The 22,885-nt window shown below is 37.3% G+C and overlaps 2 protein-coding genes across 3 annotated transcripts in view; one reads left to right on the forward strand and one right to left on the reverse strand.

Annotated features, from left to right (window-relative positions):
• Positions 1-22,885, forward strand: part of LARP4 (La ribonucleoprotein 4) — a 170,654-nt gene that overhangs the window by 59,328 nt on the left and 88,441 nt on the right. The gene's annotated exons all lie outside the window — the stretch shown is intronic.
• Positions 1-22,885, reverse strand: part of FAM186A (family with sequence similarity 186 member A) — a 74,859-nt gene that overhangs the window by 31,935 nt on the left and 20,039 nt on the right. The window contains exons 2-3 of the mRNA XM_070621287.1: positions 7,153-7,369; positions 6,044-6,214 (exon numbers count right to left, since the gene is read on the reverse strand). Coding sequence (XP_070477388.1) covers positions 6,044-6,214; positions 7,153-7,369 — 388 coding nt within the window. The remainder of the gene's footprint in view (positions 1-6,043; positions 6,215-7,152; positions 7,370-22,885) is intronic.

The raw sequence follows: 22,885 nt of genomic DNA on the forward strand, positions 1-22,885 counted from the left end.
ATTTCTTCTTTTGTGTTGTGCTCTATCTATGCTTAAGCCTAAGGAATTTAGCCTAAATTAACAGATAGCTATAGGATAAAGATTCATTGGAAAACCTTGGCTCCAAAATAAATAGTATGATTTTTAAAAGAATGACTCTTTTCCTACAATCACTGGAACGTCTGTTTCCAGGGTTTAGGAGTAGAACTGAGCAGTGACCTCGATTTACCTTCAGTTACAAGTTTGGGATTAGACATAATGTAAACCAAAACTTTCCATTGGCTTTGATTATGCTTGGTGTTTTCTATTTTCTTTCTTGGGTTCCTGTCTTTCATTTCTCCCTCTCTTTTTTTTTTTTTTAAGATTGGCACCTGAGCTAACATTGTTGCCAATCTTCTCTCTCTCTCCTTTTCCTTCTTCTCCCCAAAACCCCCCAGTACATATTTATATATTCTAGTTGTAGGTTCTTCTGGTTGTGCTATGTGGGATGACACCTCAGCATGGCTTGATGAATGGTGCTAGATTCACGCCCAGGATCTGAACCAGTGAAACCTTGGGCTGCCAAAGCGGAGCGCACAACCACTCGGCCACGAGGCCAGCCCCGCTTTTCTCCCTCTTCTGAATCAAAGCTAACCTTGGTTCTTTCAAAAGGGTCACAAAAGAACATACAAAAGTCAAATACTTGAAGGGACTTCTAGAATGGCTGAATGAGAAACTCAGCAAATTTTTTCCCAGAAAAGCAATGATAAAACTTGACAAAACTGTTGAAACCAATCATGTTAAGACTTTGGAAAGTGACCAGAGGCACACAACAAATAGAGAAGCACTTATTCAAGAAAAATTACTGAACTTCAGTAAAAACAGTGGAAGTCTGTGATGTTTTAGCCTGGAACCGCTTCCACCTCCAACTCCCCAGCCTCATGGCCTGGTGGTTCCACCAGAGTGAGGCAGGCTGTGAGGATTGACAGCCCAACTGCCTGAGGGGGCTGATTGGATCTGGAACAAAGTGTGGAAAAATCCATGCCTAAGGGCATTGTCTAAAACAATACTTCCTTGGACCAGCCCAGTGACAGGTAGTGGTTAAGTTTTCATGCTCGGCTTCCGGGGCGGCCCAGGGTTCACAGGTTGGGATCCTGGGCACAGACCTAGCACTGCTCATCAAGCCACACTGTGGCGGCATCCCACATAAAGTAGGGGAAGATTGGCACAGATGTTAGCTTAGCAACAATCTTCCTCAAGCAAAAAGAGGATTGGCAACAGATGTTAGCTCAGAGCCAATCTTCCTCACAAAAAAATAAATAAATAAAAAGAGATAAAACAATATTTCCTTAACTCATACGCAAATCCATTAGCAAAGAGTAGAAGCCTTACTGCATCAATCTGGATCAATTAATGATTGGCTAAGCATTGACTGACCATTAAGCTATGTTGACCCAAAGGTGATCCCTAGAAATTCATACTTAAAAATAAAAAAATGAAAAAAGAAAAAAAATAACTGGTCAGTGATAACAGTGGCTGCACACTGTGGGGGAGACAGACTCCACTGAATTAGTCCAGGCAAGTCTCTAAAAAACAAACCAAAAAACAACAAAAACAAACCCTGGAGGTTGTGGGGAGAATCAGAATCCAGAATTGCTACAATATGTTATCTCAAATGTCCAGTTTTCAAGATATAAGAAGCATGCAAAGAAACAGGAAAGTATGACCCATAAACAGGAGAAAAAAGCAGTCAATAGAAATTGTCTCAGGAATCAGGGTTGGGGGAAGCCAGAGATTGGACTTATCAGAGAAAAGACTTCAAAAGAAGCGATTATAAACATGTTCAAAGAACTAAAGGGAACCATATTTTAAAATAAAAAGAAAGTATGATGACAATTACTCATCAAATAGAACATAGCAATAAAGAGGTGGAAATTAGAAAAACCAAGTAGAAAATTTGGAGTTGAAAAGTACAATAACTCAAATGAAAAATTCACCAAAAAGGCCCAACAGCAGATTTGAACTGAAAAAAGAAAATAACTAGCAAACCTGACACTAGGTTAGTAGAGATTGTCTAATCTGAAGAACAGGGAGGAGAAAGAATAAAGAAAAATGAACAAAGCCTCAGAGAGTTATGGGATACCAACAAACATACCAATGTACAAGAAATAGAAGTCCCGGAAGAAGAGAAGAGAAAGGGGGCATTAAAAATATTCAAAGATGGGGCCGGCCCTGTGGCCGAGTGGTTAAGTTCATGCGCTCCGCTTCAGCGGCCCAGGGTTTCACCAGTTTGAATCCTGCGTGGACATGGCACGGCTCATCAAGCCACGCTGAGGCAGCATCCCACATGCCACAACTAGAAGGACCCACAACGAAGAATATACAACTATGTACTGGGGGCTTTGGGGAGAAAAAGGAAAAAAAATAAAATCTTTAAAAAAAAAAAGAAAAAGAAAAAACCTCATTGGTGGGGGTATGTCAAAGTGGCACGGGAACCAACTGAAAGAGGTCCTGATGGCCAAAGCCAGAACAACTTGAGCAAGAAAATAAAGTGGTATTAGATTGTAACCCAAAGTGTAAAATAAATATCCGTGTGTTCATTTTGATATAAATAAATAGTTGTAAAAATTAATAAATGGGGAAGAAGAGACAAACTCTTGTGCATAGGAACTTCAAATAATTTATATAGAGAGATACTCCATCCTAAAGGAAGGGTAGCATAACTCCCCATTCCTGAAGTGTGGGTTGCATATATAGACTTCCTTTTGAAGAGTACAGTATGGAAGATGAGGAAAAAGAGTAACTTTGCAATGGAGAAACCTGACAAGCACTACTTTAGCCAAGTGATCAAGGTCAACATCGAGTTATAAATCATTTGATGATATGTACCCTTGAAATTATATGATGACAACAGTATGTTACCTCTGTGACCTTTCTCCCAAAAATCTATAAACCCAGCATAAACATAAGAAAAACATCAGACGAATTCCAATAGAGGGGCATCTTACAATGTAAATGACTGGTACTCCTCAAAACTGTCAGGAACATCGAATACAAGGAAAAGTCTGAGAAACTGTCACAGACAAGAAGGCCTAAGGAGATATGACAACTAAATGTAATATGGTACCCAGGATGGGATCCTGAAACAAAAAAAGGACAGGGTAAAAACAAGGAATTATGAATAAACTATGGACATGAGTTAATAATGTATTAATTTTGGTTTGTTAATTATAGCAAATGTATCATAATAATATCTTAATAATAAGGGAAACTATGGGCAGAATATGGAACTCTGTATTATTTTTTCAATTTTTCTCTAAATCTAAAACTACCTTAAAAAAGTAGTCTTAGAAAATGAAGGTGAAATAAAGACATTCCCAGATAACCAAAGACTACAAGAATTTGTTGCTAGTAGACCTGCCTTACAAGAAATACTAAAGAGGGGCCAGTCTGGTGGTGTAGTGGTTAAGTTGGCACTCTCCACTTCAGTGGCCCAGGGTTCACGGGTTCAGATCCTGGGAGCAGACCTTGCACTGCTCATCAAGCCATGCTGTGGTGGCATCCCACATAAAATAGAGGAAAGATTGGCACAGATGTTAGCTCAGGAACAATCTTCCCTGGAAAAAGAGGAACATTGGCAACAGATGTTAGCTCAGGGCCAATCTTCCTCACACACACACACACACAAAATAAATACTATAGAAGTCCTTCAGGTTGGAAGGAAATAACACCAGAGGATAACTCAAATTCACATGAAGAAATAAAAAACACCAGTATATGTAGGTAAATAAGAAAGACAGTAAAAACATATTTTTCCTTTTCCTCTCTTACCTGATTAAAAAGACAGTCATATAAAACAATAATTATAAAACTATATTGCTCGCTTATAACACATAAATATATAATATTTATGACAAAACACAAAAGAGGGCAAGAGAATGGAGCTATTGGAGCAAAGATTCTATATTTTTCTGGAATTAAATTACTACTAGTCTGAAGCAGACTGTAATAATTTAAGACGTATACTGCAATTGTTAGGGCAACCACTAAGAAAATTACTCTGAAAATATGAGAAAAAATGGAATTAAAATGGTACACTAGAAAATTTGTATTTAACGCAGAAACCAGTAAAAGAAGAAGAGAGCAAAAGAGATATGAGACATATAGAAAATGAGCAGCAAAATGGCAAGTATAAATCCAACCATATCAATAATTACATTAAATATGAATGAATTAAACATTCCAATCAAAAGTCAGATATTGCCAGATTGTATTTTTTAAAAAAACCCACAAGATCCAACTGAAAACCACATATCCTAGATTCAAGTTTTCAAATAGCAACCACAGGGGAGCTGGAAAGAATATACTAATATCTGACAAAATAGACTTTAAGACAAAAAATGCTTCTAGAGACAACAAGGGACATTTTATAATGATAAAAGAATCAGTTCATCAGGAAGCTATGACAATTATAAACATATATGCATCTCACAACAGAGCCTTAAAATAAAGCAAAAACTGACAGAATTAAAGAGAGAAATAGACAACTCAACAATAATAGTTGGGGAGTTCAATATCCCATTCTCAATAAGCGATAGAACAACTAGACAGAAAATCAGTAAGGATATATAGAGAGAAGGCTAGAACAACAGTATAAACCAACTATGAAACACCACACAACAACAGCAGAATATATATTCTTTTCAAGCACACATGGAACATTCTCCAAGATAGACCACATGATAAGCGATAAAAAAAGTCCCAATAAATTTAAAAGGATTGAAATAATACAAAGTGTATTCTCCAACATACTTTGCTATAAGATAGAGATAGACTGATAGATTATATATAATCTCCTACCGGTTCTGCTTCTCTGGTTGAACCATGATTGATACATGTTCTTAAAACAACACTAAAACCATAATCCATAAGAGAAAAAATAGATAAATTGGTTAGACTTCATCAAAATTAAACTTTTGGGCTCCAAAGACACCATTAAGAAAATGAAAACACAAGCCGCAGACTGGGAGAAAGTATTTGCAAATCACTTTTCTGATAATGGACATGAATCCAGAAAATATAAAGAACTCTTAAAACTCAATTATAAAAATGAGTAAGTATTTGAATCAATATTTCATCAAAGAAGATATAGGAATGGCTAATAAGCACATGAAAAAATGCTCAACGTCGTTAGTCATTAGGGAAATGGAAACTAAGACCACAATGATATACCACTTCACACCTATTAGAAAGGCTATAATAGACAGACCAACGTCATTAGTCATTAGGGAAATGGAAACTAAGACCACAATGATATACCACTTCACCCCTATTAGAAAGGCTATAATAAAGACAGACCAACAACAAGTGTTCTTGAGGATGTGGAGAAACTGGAACCCTGATACGCTGTTGATGGGAATTTAAAATGGTGCTATCACTTGGAAAATAAATTAACAATTTCTTAAAAAGTTAAACATATATTTACCAGCAATAGAGAAATAAATGACCTAGCAATTCTACTCTTAGGTATCTACCTAAAAGAAATGAAAATGTGCATCCACACAGACTCATACATGTGTGTTCATAGCAGCCAAAAAGTGGCTTCATAAAAGCCAAAAAGTGAAAACAATCCAAATGTCTGTGAACTGGTGAGTGAGTAAATAAAATGTGGTATATGCAAACAATGGTATACAATTTGAGATAGAAAGGAAGAAACTACTGATGCATCCTATAACATGGCTGAACCTCAAAAGCATTATGCTAAATGAAAGAAACCAGACATAAAAGACCACATATAATTCCATTTTATGAAATATCCAGAAAAGGCAGATTTATTGAGACAGAAAATAAATTAGTGGTTGTCGGGGGCTAGGAGTGGGAATGAGGATTGCTTGCAAATGGGCATGAGGGATCTTTTGGGGATCATGGAAATATTCTAAAATTGAATTGTGATGATAGTCGCACAACTCTAAATTTACTAAAAGTCATCGAATTGTACACTTAACATGGGTAAATTCTATGGTATGTAAATTATACCTTAATAACTATAGTTAAATCTATTTCCAATGTTGTAAAGCACTCTTACTTAGTTTTCTCTTTTGTTTCTTCTTTTCTTCCATCAAAGATGAACTAATTCTAGTCAGTGTCTTGACGTTATTCTCAATGGCTTTGAATGTTTCTGGTAAAATCTGTATTTGTGCTATCCAGTGGTGGTGTTCATCAATATCAATTTCAGTCATCTCAGACATAATGGCATCTTGAAGAGAGTAAAAAAATTACTCTGTGCAGAAAAATAAATAATTATAACTATATAGGTTTATAATATTGGCTAAGTACATAGTGTTGTAGCCTTTGGGATATAGGTATCTCTCGCTTATTGCTGTTCTGAGACTTGTCTTTATGAAGAAATGAAAAAGGAAGAGACTTGAAATAGAAAGCTGAACAGTAAATCCTGGACATTAAATATGAATCAGATTAAAAGGTCACTATTTGGTTTAGTTCCCTGATTCCAGGGAAGTAGGTCTCTAAAATGTGAACATGTATTTTAATATTGGGGATCTAAACCCCAGTTAACTCCTTTGGTAAGTTATCTGGTATTTTATAACCCATGTTACATGAGATTTCTTGCAACTAAATGAAATTCCTCTTTTTTTGTATGTTCTTAGCATGTTCATTCTTTCTTTCAACCTGTGTCTCCTCTGTCAAGTACTATTCTAGATGCTGAATAAACAAATTCACTGACTTCATACTGCTTTCATTCTAGTGAAAGCAGACAGACAAAAAACAAAAATAAAAGCTTTATTATATAGTATGTCAGGTGGTAAGAAATGAATGCTATAGACAAAAATAAAGAAGAGTAAAGAGTGCCAGGATAGTGCCAGGGGGTAGAGAATGAGCCATGTGGCTACCTGGTAGAAAATGTACTAAGCAAGGGAATAGTTAGCATAAAGGCAGTGGGCAGGAGTATGCTGGCATGCTTGAAGAAAATCAGAGAGCCCAGAATAGCTGGTATTAAGTGAGCAAGCCTATATTTTTCTTATTTTATTCCTACTGGCACAGAGGACAGCTGTTCTCTGAATAACCTCCTTAGTCTTCTTTTGTCTGATTAATCCTTCAAAATTTACTTGTAGATTCTGTTCTCTAACTTTTTCATTAACTTTGCGGTTTTCCTTTGAACCACTTCTGGAAACTTACTCCATTCTTGCAGCCAGGCCAAGATGTAGACAAGAATCTTTTCTCTCTTTTCAGCAGCCTTTGCATAGGTAGCTATTTTCTCCAGCAAATTCATTCTCCGTTTCTTATGTTCTACAAATGAGATTTTCCTTCCAGAGTGCACATGCTCATCAACAGTGTAGCGATTTATTACCTTCTGTACATTGAGCATTATGTCACCCAGCTGTATATTAATGTCCTATAAGAATAAGAAGGGGGAATATATTAATAAATTCTCAGTTTGACAATAAGCTTGGTCACTTTTCTTCCCAAAATGTCATGACAGTTCCTATAAAGCTGTCCCATCAAAGTCCTGGTAATTCTAGCTTTACTGTGGGTCTCAGATTTTCATTGTTCAATATTTTTTTCTACCTTCATCATCCTAGCATTGTTATGATGTAATGAAAAGAACATTGGGTTTGAAACCATATCTGGATCTCAATTCTAGCCTTTTGGTTAAAATGATTTTTAGTAAATCACTTAACAATTCTGAGCTTCCCCTGCCTCATCTTTAAAATGGTGGAGATACTAAATTCACAGTTGATGTGAGGTGTATAATGTATGTGAAAATGCTTTATAAACTATGGCTGCTATAAACAAACAAACAACTAAAACAAAGTTGCTTGTTTTTTCTTTATTTACCTAGTCCTCACACCTGGAAGTCAGCTATCACAATATTCTTCAACATTACTTTTATTTCATTATCTCCCCTCCTTAACAGTCTATCAGCAAATTTCTTTTGTTCATCATTTTATCCCTATATTTCTCAATGGGGGTAATTACTTGCCACATATGTGACGTTTGGAAATCTGTGGAAGCATTTTTGGTTGTTACAATGAAATACACCAAATTAACAGGATGCTAGAAGAAAAACCCACATGATCATCTCAGTTGATGCAGAAAAAACATCTGACAAAATTCAACACCCTTTCATGATAAAAACATGCAAAAAATTAGGAATAGAAGGGGACTTCTTTAATATGACGAAGGCCGTATTTGAAAAGTCTAGAGGTAACATCGTACTCAATAGTGAAAGACTGAAAACTGTTACTCTAAGATCAAGAACAAGGCAAGGATGCCCACTTTCACCACTTCTATTCAACATATTACTGGAAGTTCCAGCCAGAGCAATTAGTCAAGAAAAAGAAATAAAATACATCCAGGACCTTGAGGGAATTATGTTAAGTAAAATAAGCCAGATAGAGAAGGACAATCTCTGTATGACTCCACTCATATGAGGAATTTAAAAATGCAGACAAAGAGAACAGATTAGTGGCTATGGGGAGAAAGGTGGGGTGGGGGGTGGGCACAAAGGGTAAAGGGGTACACCTACAACATGACTGACAAATAATAATGTACAACTGAAATTTCACAAGACTGTAACCTATCATTAACTCAATAAAAAAATTTTTTTTTAAGATTTTATTTTTTCCTTTTTCTCCCCAAAGCCCCCCATACATAGTTGTATATTCTTCGTTGTGGGTCCTTCTAGTTGTGGCATGTGGGACGCTGCCTCAGCGTGGTCTGATGAGCAGTGCCATGTCCGCGCCCAGGATTCGAACCAACGAAACACTGGGCCGCCTGCAGCGGAGCGCGCGAACTTAACCACTCAGCCACGGGGCCAGCCCCTCAATAAAAATTTTTTTTAAAAAAATAAAATACATCCAAATTGGAAAGGAGGAAGTAAAATTATATGTTTGCAGATGATATGATCTTATGTGTAGAAAGTCCTAAAGATTCCACACATAAAAAAACTGTTAAAACTACTAAATGAATTCAGCAAAGCTGCAGGATACTAAAATCAATTGTGCTGCTATACACTAACAATGAACAATCTGAAAGGCAATTAAGAAAACAATTCCACTTACAATAGCATCAAAAGAATAAAATAATAGGAATAAACTTAACCAAAGAGGTGAAAGACTTGCGGGCTTGTAATTTTCACTATAAAATGTTACTGAAAGAAATTAAAGAAGACACAAATAAATGGAAAGACATTCCATGTTCATGGGTTGGAAGACTTAATATTTTAAAGACATCAATACCACCGAAACCGATATACAGATTCAATGCAATCTCTATCAAAATCCTAACGGTATTTTTGGCAGAAATGAAAAAATCCATCCTAAAAGTCATATGGAATCTCAAGGCACCCTGAACAACCAAAACAATCTTGAGAAAGAAGAATAAAGTTGGAGAGCTCACACTTCTCATTTTCAAATCTTACTACAAACCTACAGTAATTAAAACTGCATACTGGCATAAAGGCAGACATATAGACCTATGGAATAGAATAGAGAGTCCAGAAGTAAACTTTTGCACATGTGGTCAATTTTTGATAAGAGTGCCAGGACCGTTCAATGGAGAGAGGACAGTCTTTCAACAAATGCTTTTGGGAAAACTGAGTATCCACATGCAAAAGAATGATGTTGGACCCTTACCTTACACCAGACACAAAAATTAACTCAAAGTGGATCAAAAGCCTAAACATGAGACCTAAAGCTATAAGACAGAAGAAAATGTAGGAGGAAAAGCTTAATGATATTGGATTTGGAAATGGCTTTTAGGATCTGACACCAAAACCACAGACGACAAAAGAAAAAAATAGATAAATTGGACTAAATCAAAATTTAAAACTTTTGTGCATCAGAGGACACAATCACAGAGTGAAAAGGCAACCTATGGAATGGAAGAAAATATTTGCAAATCATATACCTGATAAAGAGTTACTATCCACAATATATAAAGAACTCCTACAACTCAACATAAAAAAATGATAATAATAACCCAATTCAAAAAAGGGGAAAGGACTTGAATAGACATTCAAAAAAGATATACAAATGGCCAATAAGCATATGAAAAGAAGCTCAACATCACTAATCTTTAGGGAAAGGCAAATCAAAACCACAATGAGATACCACTCCACACTCATTAGGATGGCTACTTTTTTTAAATTAAAGATTGGCACCTGAGGGGTTGGCCTGTGGCGTAGTGGTTAAGTTCGGTTGCTCTGCTTCGACGGCCCAGGGTTTCACCAGTTTGGATCCTGGGCGCGGACATGGCACCACTCATCAGGCCATGTTGAGTCGGCGTCCTACACAGCATAACCAGAGGCACTCACAACTAGAATCTACAACTATGTACTGGAGGGCTTTGGGGAGAAGATTAAAAAAAAGAAAAGAAACAGTTGTTAGCTCAGGAGCCAATTTAAAAAAAAAAAAAAGATTGGCACTTGAGCTAACAACTGTTGCCAATCTTCTTTTTTTCTTCTTCTTCTTTTTCTCCCCAAAGCCCCCCAGTACATAGTTGTATATTTTAGTCGTGTGTCCTTCTAGTCATGGCATGTGGGATACCACCTCAGCATGGCCTGATGAGTGGTGCCATGTCCGTGCCCAGGATCCAACCTGGTGAAACCCTGGGCCGCCGAAGCAGATTGTGCAAACTTAACCGCTCAGCCACGGGGCCGGCCCACCAGGATGGCTACTATTTAAAAAAAAGAAAAAGAAAAGAAATATTGGTGAGGATATGGAAAATTGGAACTCTTGTGCACTGGTGGTGGGAATATAAAATGGTGCAGCAATTGTGGCAAACAGTATAGCAGTTCCTCAAAAAATTAAAAATGAGTTACCATATGATCCAGCAATTCTACTTCTGGGTACATACCCAAAAGAACTGAAAGCGGGGTCTGGGAGAGATTTATACACCTATGTTCATAGCAGCATTATTCACAATAGCCAAGAGGTGGAAGCAACCCAAGTGTCCACTGACAAGATGAATGGATAAACAAAATGTGGTATATACATACAATGAAACATTATTGAGCCTTAAAAAGAAAAGAAATCCTGACACATGCTACATGGATGAAACTTAAGACGTTATGCTAAGTGAAATAAGCCAGTCATAAAAAGACAAATACTGTATGATTCCATTTATATGAGATATCTAGAAACAAAGATTCATAGAAACAAAGTAGAATGGTGGTTTCCAGAGGCTGGGGGGGTGAGAGAAATGGAGTGTTGTTTAATGGGTGTAGAGTTTGTTTTGCAAGATGAAAAATTTCTGGAGATTGCACAACAATGTGAATATACTCGACACCACTAAACTGTACGCTTAAAGATAGTTAGGACAGTAAGTTTTATGTTATGGGTGTTTTACCAAAATTAAAAATTCCACTTCTGAGCGTCTATTCAAAGAATATGAAAGCACTAATCCAAAAAGATATACGTACCCTTGTGTTCATTGCAGCATCATTTACAATAGCCAAGATGTGACAATAACCAAAGTGTCCACTGACGAATGGATAAGGAAGATGTGGTGTACAGTCAGGTGCCACAGAATGTTTTGGCCAATAACAGACCACATATATGATGGTGGTCCCATAAGATTAATACCATATAGCCTAGGTGTGTAGTAGGCTATACCATCTAGGTCGTGTAAGTATACCCTATGATGTTTACACAACAATGAAATCACCTAGCCACCCATTTCTCAGAACCTATCCCCATCATTAAGTGACACATGACTCTATATATGCAATGGAATACTACTCAGCCATAAAAAAGCATGAAATCTTGCCATTTGCAACAATGTGGATGGACCTTGAGGGTATTATACTAAGTGAAATAAGTCAGATGGAGAAAGACAAATAGTATATGATTTCACTCATATGTGGAATCTAAAAAACAAACAAAAGCAAACTCATAGATACAGAGAATAGATTAGTGATTACCAGAGGGGAAGAGGGTTGGGGGATGAGTGAAATGGGTGAAAGGGGTCAATTGTATAGTAATAGATGGTAACTAGACTTTTGGTAGTGATTACTGTGTAGTGTACACAGATGTTGAATTATAATGTGGTACACTTGAAATATATAATGTTATATACCAATTTTGCCTCAATAACTTTTTTTTTAATTCAAAAAAGGAGTATTCAGATGTTAGGTGCTGGAAATACTGCAATCAGAAACAAAAGTGATGCAGTTGCAGCAAATAAAAATTTAAGTCAGGTACGCAGAAGAGTGGAGACAAAGTTTGCTAGGCCAAGTGATGAAGAATATTGCAAGCTAACCAATTGCTCGTAAATTCTTCCAGAAAATTGAAGAGGAAGGAACACTTCCCAACTTACTCTTTGAGGCTAGCATTATCCTCATACCAAAATCAGACAAAGACTTAAGAAAATTAAACTATAAACCAATATTCTTCATGAATATAGTCACAAAAATACTTAAAATACTAGAAAATAGAATCAAACAATATATAAAAAAGAAACAACCATGAACAAGTGGGGTTTATACCTAGAATGCAAAGCTGATTCAAAACTGGAAAATTAATAAATGTAATTCACCATATCAACAGACTAAAGAAAAAAAACTGTATGATTATCTCAATATATGCAGAAAAAGCAGTTGACAAAATACAACACTCATTCATGATTTTTTAAAATTTTTTTTCTTTTTTTTTAATTCTTATTTTTTTCGGATGTACATCATATTTCAAATTCTGGATACACTACATCATGTTCACCACCCGAACACTAATAATAGTGCATCAACTCACATGTGACCCTAATCACCCCTTTTGCCTTCCCCCCTCATTCATGATTTCTAACAAAATTCTATAACAAACTAGGAAAAGGGGGTAACTTCCTTAACCTGATAAAGGGAATTTACAAAAAATTTACAGCCAGCATCATACTTAATGTTGAAAGTCTAAAATGCTCTAAGGATTCTGCTTTATTCACTTTTATTCACCATTGTATAGAGATCTTACCCAATGAAATAAGATAAGAAAAGGAAGTAAAAGAGTATAAATTGGGAAGAGAGAAATAAAACAGTTTCCATTTACAGACAAAAAAGATTGTCTATGCAAAGAGAACAGATTAGTTGTTACCAGGGGAAAGGGGAGTTGGGGGGTGGGCACAAAGGGTGAAGTGGTGCACCTACAATGCGACTGACAAACAATAGTGTACAACTGACATTTCACAAGGTTCTAAACTATCATAATCTCAATAAAAAGTTAAAAAAAAAGATTATCTGTGTAAAAACTCCCAAAGAACCTACAATAAAGCTACCGCTGTTTAATGTGTTCATAGGATAGGAGACCAGTATACAAAAATTGAAACCATATTCCTATACCCTAGCAATAAACGGCTGGAAATTGAAATTTAATAAACATAGTACCATTTGCAATTACACTAAAAATGTGAAATAGGTATAAATGTAACAAAGCAAGATCCATACATTGAAAAATATGAAACATTGATGAAAGAAATAAAAGAAAATCTAAATAAATGATGACACTGCCAAGCATAGACAAGAATATAGAGCAACTGGAACTCTCATACATTGCTGGTGGGAATGCAAAATAGTAAAGCCACTTAAGATAACAGTTTGGCAATTTCTTATAAATGTATACTACCATATGACCTAGCAATACCATTTCTAGGTATTTACTCAAGAGAAATGAAAATTTATGTTTATACAAGAACTTATATGTAAATGTTTGCAGTTACTATTCATAATTGCTCCAAACTGGAAACAACCCAAATATCCTTGAACTATGAATGAATGCTTTATGCTAAGACAGATTCAAATGACTACATAGGATATGATTCCATTTATATGGCATTCAGAAAACGGAAAACTATAGGGATGGGAAAGTAATGGCCACAAGGGGCTGGGAGTCAGGGAGGGGTTGTGGCACAGGGGAATTTTTTGAGGAAATGAAATTGTTTTGCATCTGGATTTTGGTGGTGGTTACCCATCTGAATGCTTTGTCAAAACTTAGAAGAGTACACACAAAAAAGTGAATTTTATTGTATGTGAATTTTATTGCACATGAACTTTATCATATGTGAATTTTATGTTAATATTTTAAAATACCTCCAGTCAAAAAGACTACAGGCAGAAGAATCAGATTACCTGGATTTTATTCCTTTATCCATCATACAACAACTATGATCTCAAGGCAAACCTCATAAAGTCTCAATTTCCTCATCTGTGAAATAGGATTCATAATACTACCTATCCATATGGGATTATCATGGGGATTAAATGAGATAATCTACAGATAAACTTTTGCCATAGGTAACAAAGTAAACACTCTAAATGCTACTCTAAATGTGCTTACTATGTGCTATAGGGGTGAAAGGATCAAAGTAAGAGAGTAGGTAGAGAGAGCACCATAATTTGAGCATCTAATCTGGAGCAGGATAGAAACTGAGATGCAGATAATAATAATAGCAAAATGAACACTTGTGTACCCAGCTGAAGAAGCAGAATATCTTTAAATCTTCCCCATATCAATTGCATACATTTCCCAATGCCTGGAGATAACTACTATCCTGAATCTTATTCTCTACACTTTTTTGTTTTTTTGCTGATGAAAATTAGCACTGAGCTAACACAAGCTACTAATCTTCCTCTTTTTGTATGTGAGCCGCCACCACAGCATGGCCACTGACAGATGAGTAGTGTAGGTCCATGCCCAGGAACTGAACCTGGGCTGCCAAAGCAGAATGCACTGAATTTAACCACTAGGCCACTAGGGCTGGCCCATATTCTCTACACTTTTCACACTGTAGTAGACTGAATGAAGTGCCTCCCCCAAAGATATGAGGTCATAATCCCTGGAATGTGTAAATATTATTTTATATGGAAAAAGGGTCTTTGCAGATGTGATTAAATGGATGATCTTGAGGTGGAGAGATTATCCTGGATTATCTAGGTGAGCCTTACTGCCATCACAAATGTCTTTATAAGAGGGAGGCAGAAGGCGAGTTAGTAACAGACACATATAGAGAAGAAGGCCCAATGTGAAAATGGAGCAGAGAGAGATTTGAAGCTGCTAGCCTTGAAGATTGGAGTGATGTGGCCACAGCCAAGGAATGCTGGTAGTCACCAGAAAATGGAAGAGGCAAGGAATGGATTCTCCTCAAGAGAGTCTAGAGAGAGTGCAGCCCTGCTGACATCTTGATTTCAGCTCAATGACGCAGCTTTCAGACATTTGACCTCTGGAACTACAAGAGAATAAATATCTGTTGTTTTATACTACCCAGTTGTGGAAATTTGTTACAGCAGTGAAAGAAACCAGAATATATCACCCCAAGTATCCCTCTTTAACATGAAAATTATTTTGAACTCAGGGCAATTAAGAAGCAGCAAATGGGGGCCAGCTCCGTGGCTAAGTGACTAAGTTTGAGCACTCCACTGCTGTAGCCCAGGGTTTCACCGGTTAGGATGCCCCGCCCAGATATGGCACTGCTCATCAAACCATGCTGAGGCAGCATCCCACATAGCACAACCAGAAGGACCTACAACTAGAATATGCAAGTATGGACTGGGGGGCTTTGGGGAGAAGAAGGAAAAATGAAATAAATAAAAAATAAATAAAGATTGCCAACAGATGTTAGCTCAGGTGACAATCTTAAAAAAAAAAAAAGCAGCAGCAGCAAATGCAGGAAAAGCTCTCTTCACCCCCCTCCTTTTCTGCCCTAAAGGAGATAGATTTATAAGCACCAGAGGAATCTGCAAACAAACCTTAGTCCATTAGTTTCCTGCCATATATTTACCTTCCCACAGTTTGCCACCATTGAAAGCCTAAAACTGCTTTCCTTTGTCCTGTCATTTCTCCACAAACTGTCCTTCATTGAAGATGCTATGTAAGCCCCTTTGAGTTACTCTTCCTTTATGTTTCTCCCATGTGATGTGCACTGCATGTGTTAATAAACTTTTTCTAGGGGCCAATGCAGTGGCATAGTGGTTAAGTTCACATATTCTGTTTCAGTGGCCTGGGGTTCACAGGTTCAGATCCTGGGTGTGGACCTACACACCACTCATCAAGCCACGCTGTGGCAATGTCCCACATGGAAAATAGAGGAAGATTGGCACAGATGTTAGCTCAGGGACAATCTTCCTCACAAAATAAATAAAATAATAAAAATAGTTTTTTAAAAAAGCTTTTCTGTCGTTAATTTGTCTTTTTGTGAAAGAATCCTAGCTGAATACTTAAAATGGGTAGAGGTAAAGTTTTGCCTCCCCTACAGCAGACACATGCACACACACATCTCTAGATAATAGATTGTGTAATTTTGCCTGTTTTTGAATCCTTCTCTATATTCTTTTGTGACTTGCTTTTTTCATCAACATCGTGGTTTTTAGTTTATCCATGTTGATGCGTATCTCTATAGTTCGTTCATTTTCACTGGTATGTGTTCAGTAGTTTATTGCACAAATATACTATAATTTTCTTACTCATTTCTATATTGGTTTGTTTCTAGTTCTTTGCTTTTACAAACGATAACATAAGCATTTTTTAACATGCCTCCTGGTGCACATATGCAAGAATTTCTCTAGAGCTGTGCTGTCCACTATGGTAGCCACTGGCTACATGTAGCTATTGAGCAATTGTAATGAGGCAAGAGTGACAGGAAATACGTTTTAAATTAAATTGAACTAATTGAAATTTTAAAACTAACACGATTCATTTATTGGGAAACTTTTAGGTGTGTTTGGAAGAACTTGGTGTGTGAATCCACTTCTCCAACTGTAAATTCTGTGAAGTTTAAATAGAGATCAAGTATTTCTGGTGAAAATCTAGCATGCAATTTGAGATATACTATAAGTGCAAAATACCTGCTTTCAAAGACTTGGCATGGGAGTAATGTATATATCTCAATAATTTTTATATTGACTAAATGTTGAAATGATAATTTCATTTGGGTTAAATAAGTTATTCAATTAATTTCGCCTGTTCTTTCTACTTTTTATAGTGTGGTTTCTAGGAAATTTAAAGTTACAGGTATAGCTCACATTAAATTTCTACTCAGTAGGGCTATTAGGGTTTATGACTAATATTAGAAAAGTAGGATTATAAGATGTGTGCATCTTTTTTCTTAAAACAATTTTTAGTTATTTATTTTGAGGAAGATTAGCCCTGAGCTAACATCCACTGCCAATCCTCCTCTTTTTTTCCTGAGGAAAACTGGCCCTAAGCTAACATCCACACCCATGTTCCTCCACTTTGTATGTGGGACACCTAACACAGCATGGCTTGACAAGCGGTGCGTACGTAGGTCCACACCAGGGATCCAAACCTGCAAACTCAGGGCTGCTGAAGTGGAACATGTGAACTTAACTGCTGCACCACTGGGCCGGCCCCAAGATGCGTGTGTCTTCAACTTTACTAGATGATACCAAAGTGTTTTCCAAAATAATCACACCAATGTATACTTCCATGGCAAAGTATAAGTATACCTGTTGCTTCACATTCCTGCCAACGTGTGGTATAATTAAACTTTAAAAATGTTGGCCACTCTGGTGGGTGTGAAATTGTAACCATAGGCCCTCTAGGACCAGTTCAAACTGACCTTATCAACAGAAAGTTAAAGTTTCTTTCAAGGGCAACCCAAAAAATGCAAGTCATGTAGCCAAAGCAAGTGCAGAAGAGAAAATCTTGATCTGAAATAACACCCAGAACCAGATTTTCCCCCAAAAGAATCAAAGGACCGGGACATGACTGGAACTTGAAAATCAGACTGTTGGGACCAGCCCGGTGGTGCAGTGGTTAAGTGTGCATGTTCCGCTTCGGCGGCCTGGGGTTCACTGGTTTGGATCCCGGGTGTGGACATGGCACCACTTGGCAAGCCATGCTGTGGTAGGCGTCCCACATATAAAGCAGAGGAAGATGGGCACAGATGTTAGCTCAGGGCCAGTCTTCCTCAGCAAAAAAAAAGAGGAGGATTGACAGCAGACATTAGCTCAGGGCTAATCTTCCTCAAAAAAAAAAGAAAGTCAGACTCTCATCAGAAGTGAGGGGTCAGGAGGTCAGCCCTGTGGCCTAGTGGTTAAGTTCAGCATGCTCTGCTTTGGCAGCCCAGGTTTGCGAGTTCAAATCCCAGGCATGGCCTTATGCCACTCACCAGCCATGCTGTGGCGGTGACCCACGTATAAAGTAGAGGAAGACTGACACAAATGTTAGCTCAGAGCTAATCTTCCTCAAGCAAAAAAAGAGGAAGATTGGCAATAGATGTTAGCTCAGGGCTAATCTTCCTCAGTGAAAAAATATATGTATATTAAAAAAAAAAGAAGTAAGAGGCCCATTGTTTAGGAAGATCCAAAGTTAAAGCCCTTTTCACACCTTACTATAAATGTATAAACCCCTCTAATCAAAACCTGCCCTGCCAGTGATTCTGCATACCAGCCTATTCCCCCTAATCTCTTAAATTTTGCCCCAACCCCTGGATCAGGGAGACAGATTTGAGAGCCTTGCCTCCTGTCTCCTTGCTGATTGACCTTGCAATAAAGCCTTTATCTTCTCTTTTTTTTTCTTTTTTGAGGAAGATTAGCCCTGAGCTAACATCTGCTGCCAATCTTCCTCTTTATGCTGAGGAAGACTGGCCCTGAGCTAACATTCATGCCTATCTTCCTCTATTTTATATGTGGGATGCCTGCCACAGCATGGCTTGCCAAGTGGTGCCATGTCTGCACCCTGGATCCGAACTGGTGAGCCCGGGGCTGCTGAAGGAGAACATGTGCACTTAACCGGGCCGGCCCCGAGATCTCTTTAATGTAGAAAAATTCATCAATCTTTCTCTACCCTGGGGTCATAAAGATATTTTCCTTCACATTTGAGTGTGAGATAGGAAACCAAAATCATTTTTTCAATAAACTTAACCAATTGTCCCAACATCATTTATAGTATTGTCTACTTTACTCTCAGACAGTCAACGCTGGCTCTGTCATTTATCCCATTGTATGGCAGTCTATTTCTGAGCCCTCTGTTTCATGGCCTTATTTATCTATCCCTGTGCCAGTAACACAATGTTTTAACTGGAATCATTTTATAATACATCTTTATATCTGTTAGAGATAGTATCCTACCTTGTTCTCCTTCTTCAGCTTTGTCTTGGCTGTTCTCGGACCTTAGCTCCTCTATTAAATTTTATTATCAACTTGTCATGCTTCATGAGTTCCCTTTCAAGGATTTTGATGGAATTTGCTTTAAATCTATATTTTGGTTTGGGAATCATTGACATAGTTGAGTCTTTCTATTCATGAACATGGTTCATCTCTCAATTTATATAGTCTTTCAATAAGGTTTCATAATTTTCTCTCCATAAAGTTTTATAATTTCCACATAAATGTCTTGCACATTATTTTTTGTTACGTCTAGGTACCTGTTACAGACTGAATGGTTGTGCACCCCCAAAATTCATGTGTTGAAATCCTAATTCCCAATATGATGGTATTAGGAGGTGGGGCCTTTGGTAGGGGGTTAGATCATGAGGGCACAGCCCTCATGAATGGGATTTGTACCCTGGTAAAAGAGACTACAGAGAACTCCCTTACTGCTTCCACCATGTGAGGACACAGCAAGAAGTCAGCAGTCTGCAAACTGGGAGGGGGCTCTCACCCTCTGGTGACCATGCTGCCACCCTGATCTTAGACTTCCAACCTTCAGAATTGTGAGAAATAAATCTGTCTTGTTTATAAGCCACTTAGTCTACGGTACTTTGTTATAGCAGCCCAAACTAACTAAAACAGTACCTATATTTCTATTGATATTATAAATGGTGTATTTTCTTAAAATTTCTGTTTCTTGGTGGGGTATAAAAATGCAGTTGATCTATTGTATTGATCTTATATTCAGCAATCTGTTAGGCCTTCTGGTATAACTATAATATTTTGTAGATTCTTCTGGAATTTTATGTGTGTGTATGTGATAATCAGATCTTTGACAAATAATTATTTGTCAAATCTTTCTAATCCTCATTCTTTTTGTGTCTTTTTGTCTCAGTGTGTTGGCTAGAATTTCCAGAACCATGAGATTAAAAGCAATAATGGTGGGGATCCTTGTCTTTACCCATATTTTACAGGGTATAATTTTAATATTATAGAATTAAGTGTGATGTTTCCTTTAAGTTTTTCATAGTTGCAATTTATCAAGTTAACGGTATTTCCTTCTTTTCCTAGTCTGTTGAAAGATATCATGCATGAATTGAATTTACCAAAATTTTTTTTTTTTACAACTATTGAGTTGATCTCATGGTTTTCTCCTTTAATCTGTTAACATGGTGAATAACACATTAATATGTTTTTTGGAACAAACCTTCAACATGATATATTATCCTTTTTATACTTGCCCTCACTTTTTGTGTTAGTTTCCTGTGGCTGCTGTAACAAATTTCCCCAAACTTGCTGATATAAAAGGACAAAAATTCATTCTGTCACAGTTCCAGAGGCCAGATGTCTGAAATCTGTGTCAGTGGGCTGTGATCAAAGTGTCAGTGGGGCCACACTCCCTTGGGATGCTCTTGGGCAGAATTTATTCCTTGTCTCTTGCAGCTTCTGGTGGCTGCCAGCATTTCTTGGCTGTGGCCACATCACTCCAACCTTTAATGCCAGCAGCTTTAAATCTCTCTGCTTTGTCCTCATGTTGCCTTTTCCCCTATATGTGTCAAATCTCTCTCAGCCTCTTTCTTTTTTTTTAACTTTTTTTTATTTTTAAAGATTTTATTTTTCCTTCTTCTCCCCAAAGCCCCTCAGTACATAGTTGTGTATTTTAGTTGTGGGTCCTTCTAGTTGTGGCATGTGGGATGCTGCCTCAGCATGGCCTGACGAGCGGTGCCGTATCTGCGCCCAGGATCCAAACCAGTGAAACCCTGGGCCACTGAAGCGGAGCACGAGATCTTAATCACTCTGCCATGGGGCCAGACCCTCAACCTCTTTCTTATAAGGACACTTGTGATTGCATTTGGGGCCCATCTGGAAAATCCAGGATAATCTCTTCACCTCAAGACCTTTACCCACATCTGTAAAGATCTCTTTTCCCTATAAGGTGACATTTACATCTTCCCAAGGATTAGGTCCTGATATCATTTTTTGTGGGGGAGGGGATACATGATTTTGGCTATCACACTTTTTTTGTTAATATTTTATTCGGAATTTTTGCACCTTTGTTCATGGGTGATATTAGCATATAACCACTTTTTCATACTGCCTTCAAATGGTTTTAATATCATAAAAATGTTTACAAAGAATTTCCTACTTTTCTCTGAAAAAGTTTGTATAAGATTGATTACATATTTTTTTTCTAGACAATGTCCCATTTCTCTTAAGCTTTTCAAGTTACTATCCCTAACTTATACTTAATATTCTATTTTCTCTTATTGTCTTTTGAATCTCTGCTGTATCTATTGTTATATCAACCTTTTCACCCTTAATAGTGTTTATGTGTGCCTTCTGTTTTCTTGATCGACTGTTACAAAGATTGTTCAATTAGACTTCTCAAAGAATCATCTTTCAGCTTTTTTAAGCCTCTTCGTTGTATTTTTCTTTTCTATTTCATTAATTTATCCTCTTAATTTCTTTTTTTTTTGAGCAAGATTAGCCCTGAGCTAACATCTGCCACCAATCCTCCTCTTTTTGCTGAGGAAGACTGGCCCTCAGCTAACATCCGTGCCCATCTTCCTCTACTTTATTTGTGGGACGCCTGCCACAGCATGGCTTGATGAGTAGTGCTAGGTTTGCACCTGGGATCTGAACCGGCGAACCCCGGGCTGCCAAAGTGGAGCATGAGAACTTAACCACTATGCCACCAGGCTGGCCCTATTTTTTATTTTTTGTAGCTTGAAAATGATATATCGAAGTGTAGTTTTGGGGGCATTTATTCTGCTTGATGTACTCTGAGATTCCTGCATCTGTGATTTGGTGTCTGACGTTAATTTGAAGAAATTCTCAGTAATTATTTCTCCCAATAATACTTCTGTTCCTTTCTCCTCTTCTCTTTCTGATATTCCCATTACACATTTGTTACACCTTTTGTAGTTGTTCCACAGTAACCTTGGATATTCTGGTTTTTTCAGTCTTTGTTCTCTCTGCTGTTCAGTTTTGGAAGTTTCTCTTGTCATATTCTCAAGCTCAGAGATTCTTTCTTCAGCCATATCCAGTCTACTAATAAGCCCAGCAAAAGCATTCTTCATTTCTGTTATAGTGTCTTTAATCGCTAGCATTTCTTTTTGGTTCTTTCTTAGGATTTGCATCTCTCTGCTTACATTATCCATCTGTTCTAGAATACTGTCTACTTTTTCCATTAGAGCCCTTAGCATATTAACCATTATTATTTTTTTATTGAGTTCATAATAGTTTACATCATTGTGAAATTTCAGTTGTACATATTTCTTGTCTGTTACCACACAAGTGCTCCCCTTCACCCCCTGTATCCACCCGACACCCCACTCCCCCTGGTAACCACTGAACTGTTTTCTTTGTCCATGTGTTTGTTTATATTCCACATATGAGTGAAATCATTTGGTGTTTGTCTTTCCCATTCTGGCTTATTTCGCTTAACATAATACCCTCCAGATCCATCTATGTTGTCGCAAATGGGATGATTTTGTCTTTTTTATGGCTGAGTATTATTCCATTGTATACTATATATATATATATATATATATACCACATCTTCTTTATCCAATCATCAGTCACTGGGCACTTGGATTGTTTCCATGTCTTGGCTATTGTGAATAGTGCTGCAATGAACATAGGGGTACATATGTTACTTTGGATTGTTGATTTCAAGTTGTTTGGGTAGATATCCAATAGTGGGATAGCTGAGTCATATGGTATTTCTATTTTTAGTTTTTTGAGAAATGTCCATATCGTTTTCCATAGTGGCTGCACCAGTTTGCATTCCCACCAGCAGTGTATGAGTGGTCC

The sequence above is a fragment of the Equus przewalskii genome, chromosome 5 (genome assembly GCF_037783145.1).
Source record: "Equus przewalskii isolate Varuska chromosome 5, EquPr2, whole genome shotgun sequence".
In the NCBI taxonomy this organism is placed as follows: Eukaryota; Metazoa; Chordata; class Mammalia; order Perissodactyla; family Equidae; genus Equus; species Equus przewalskii.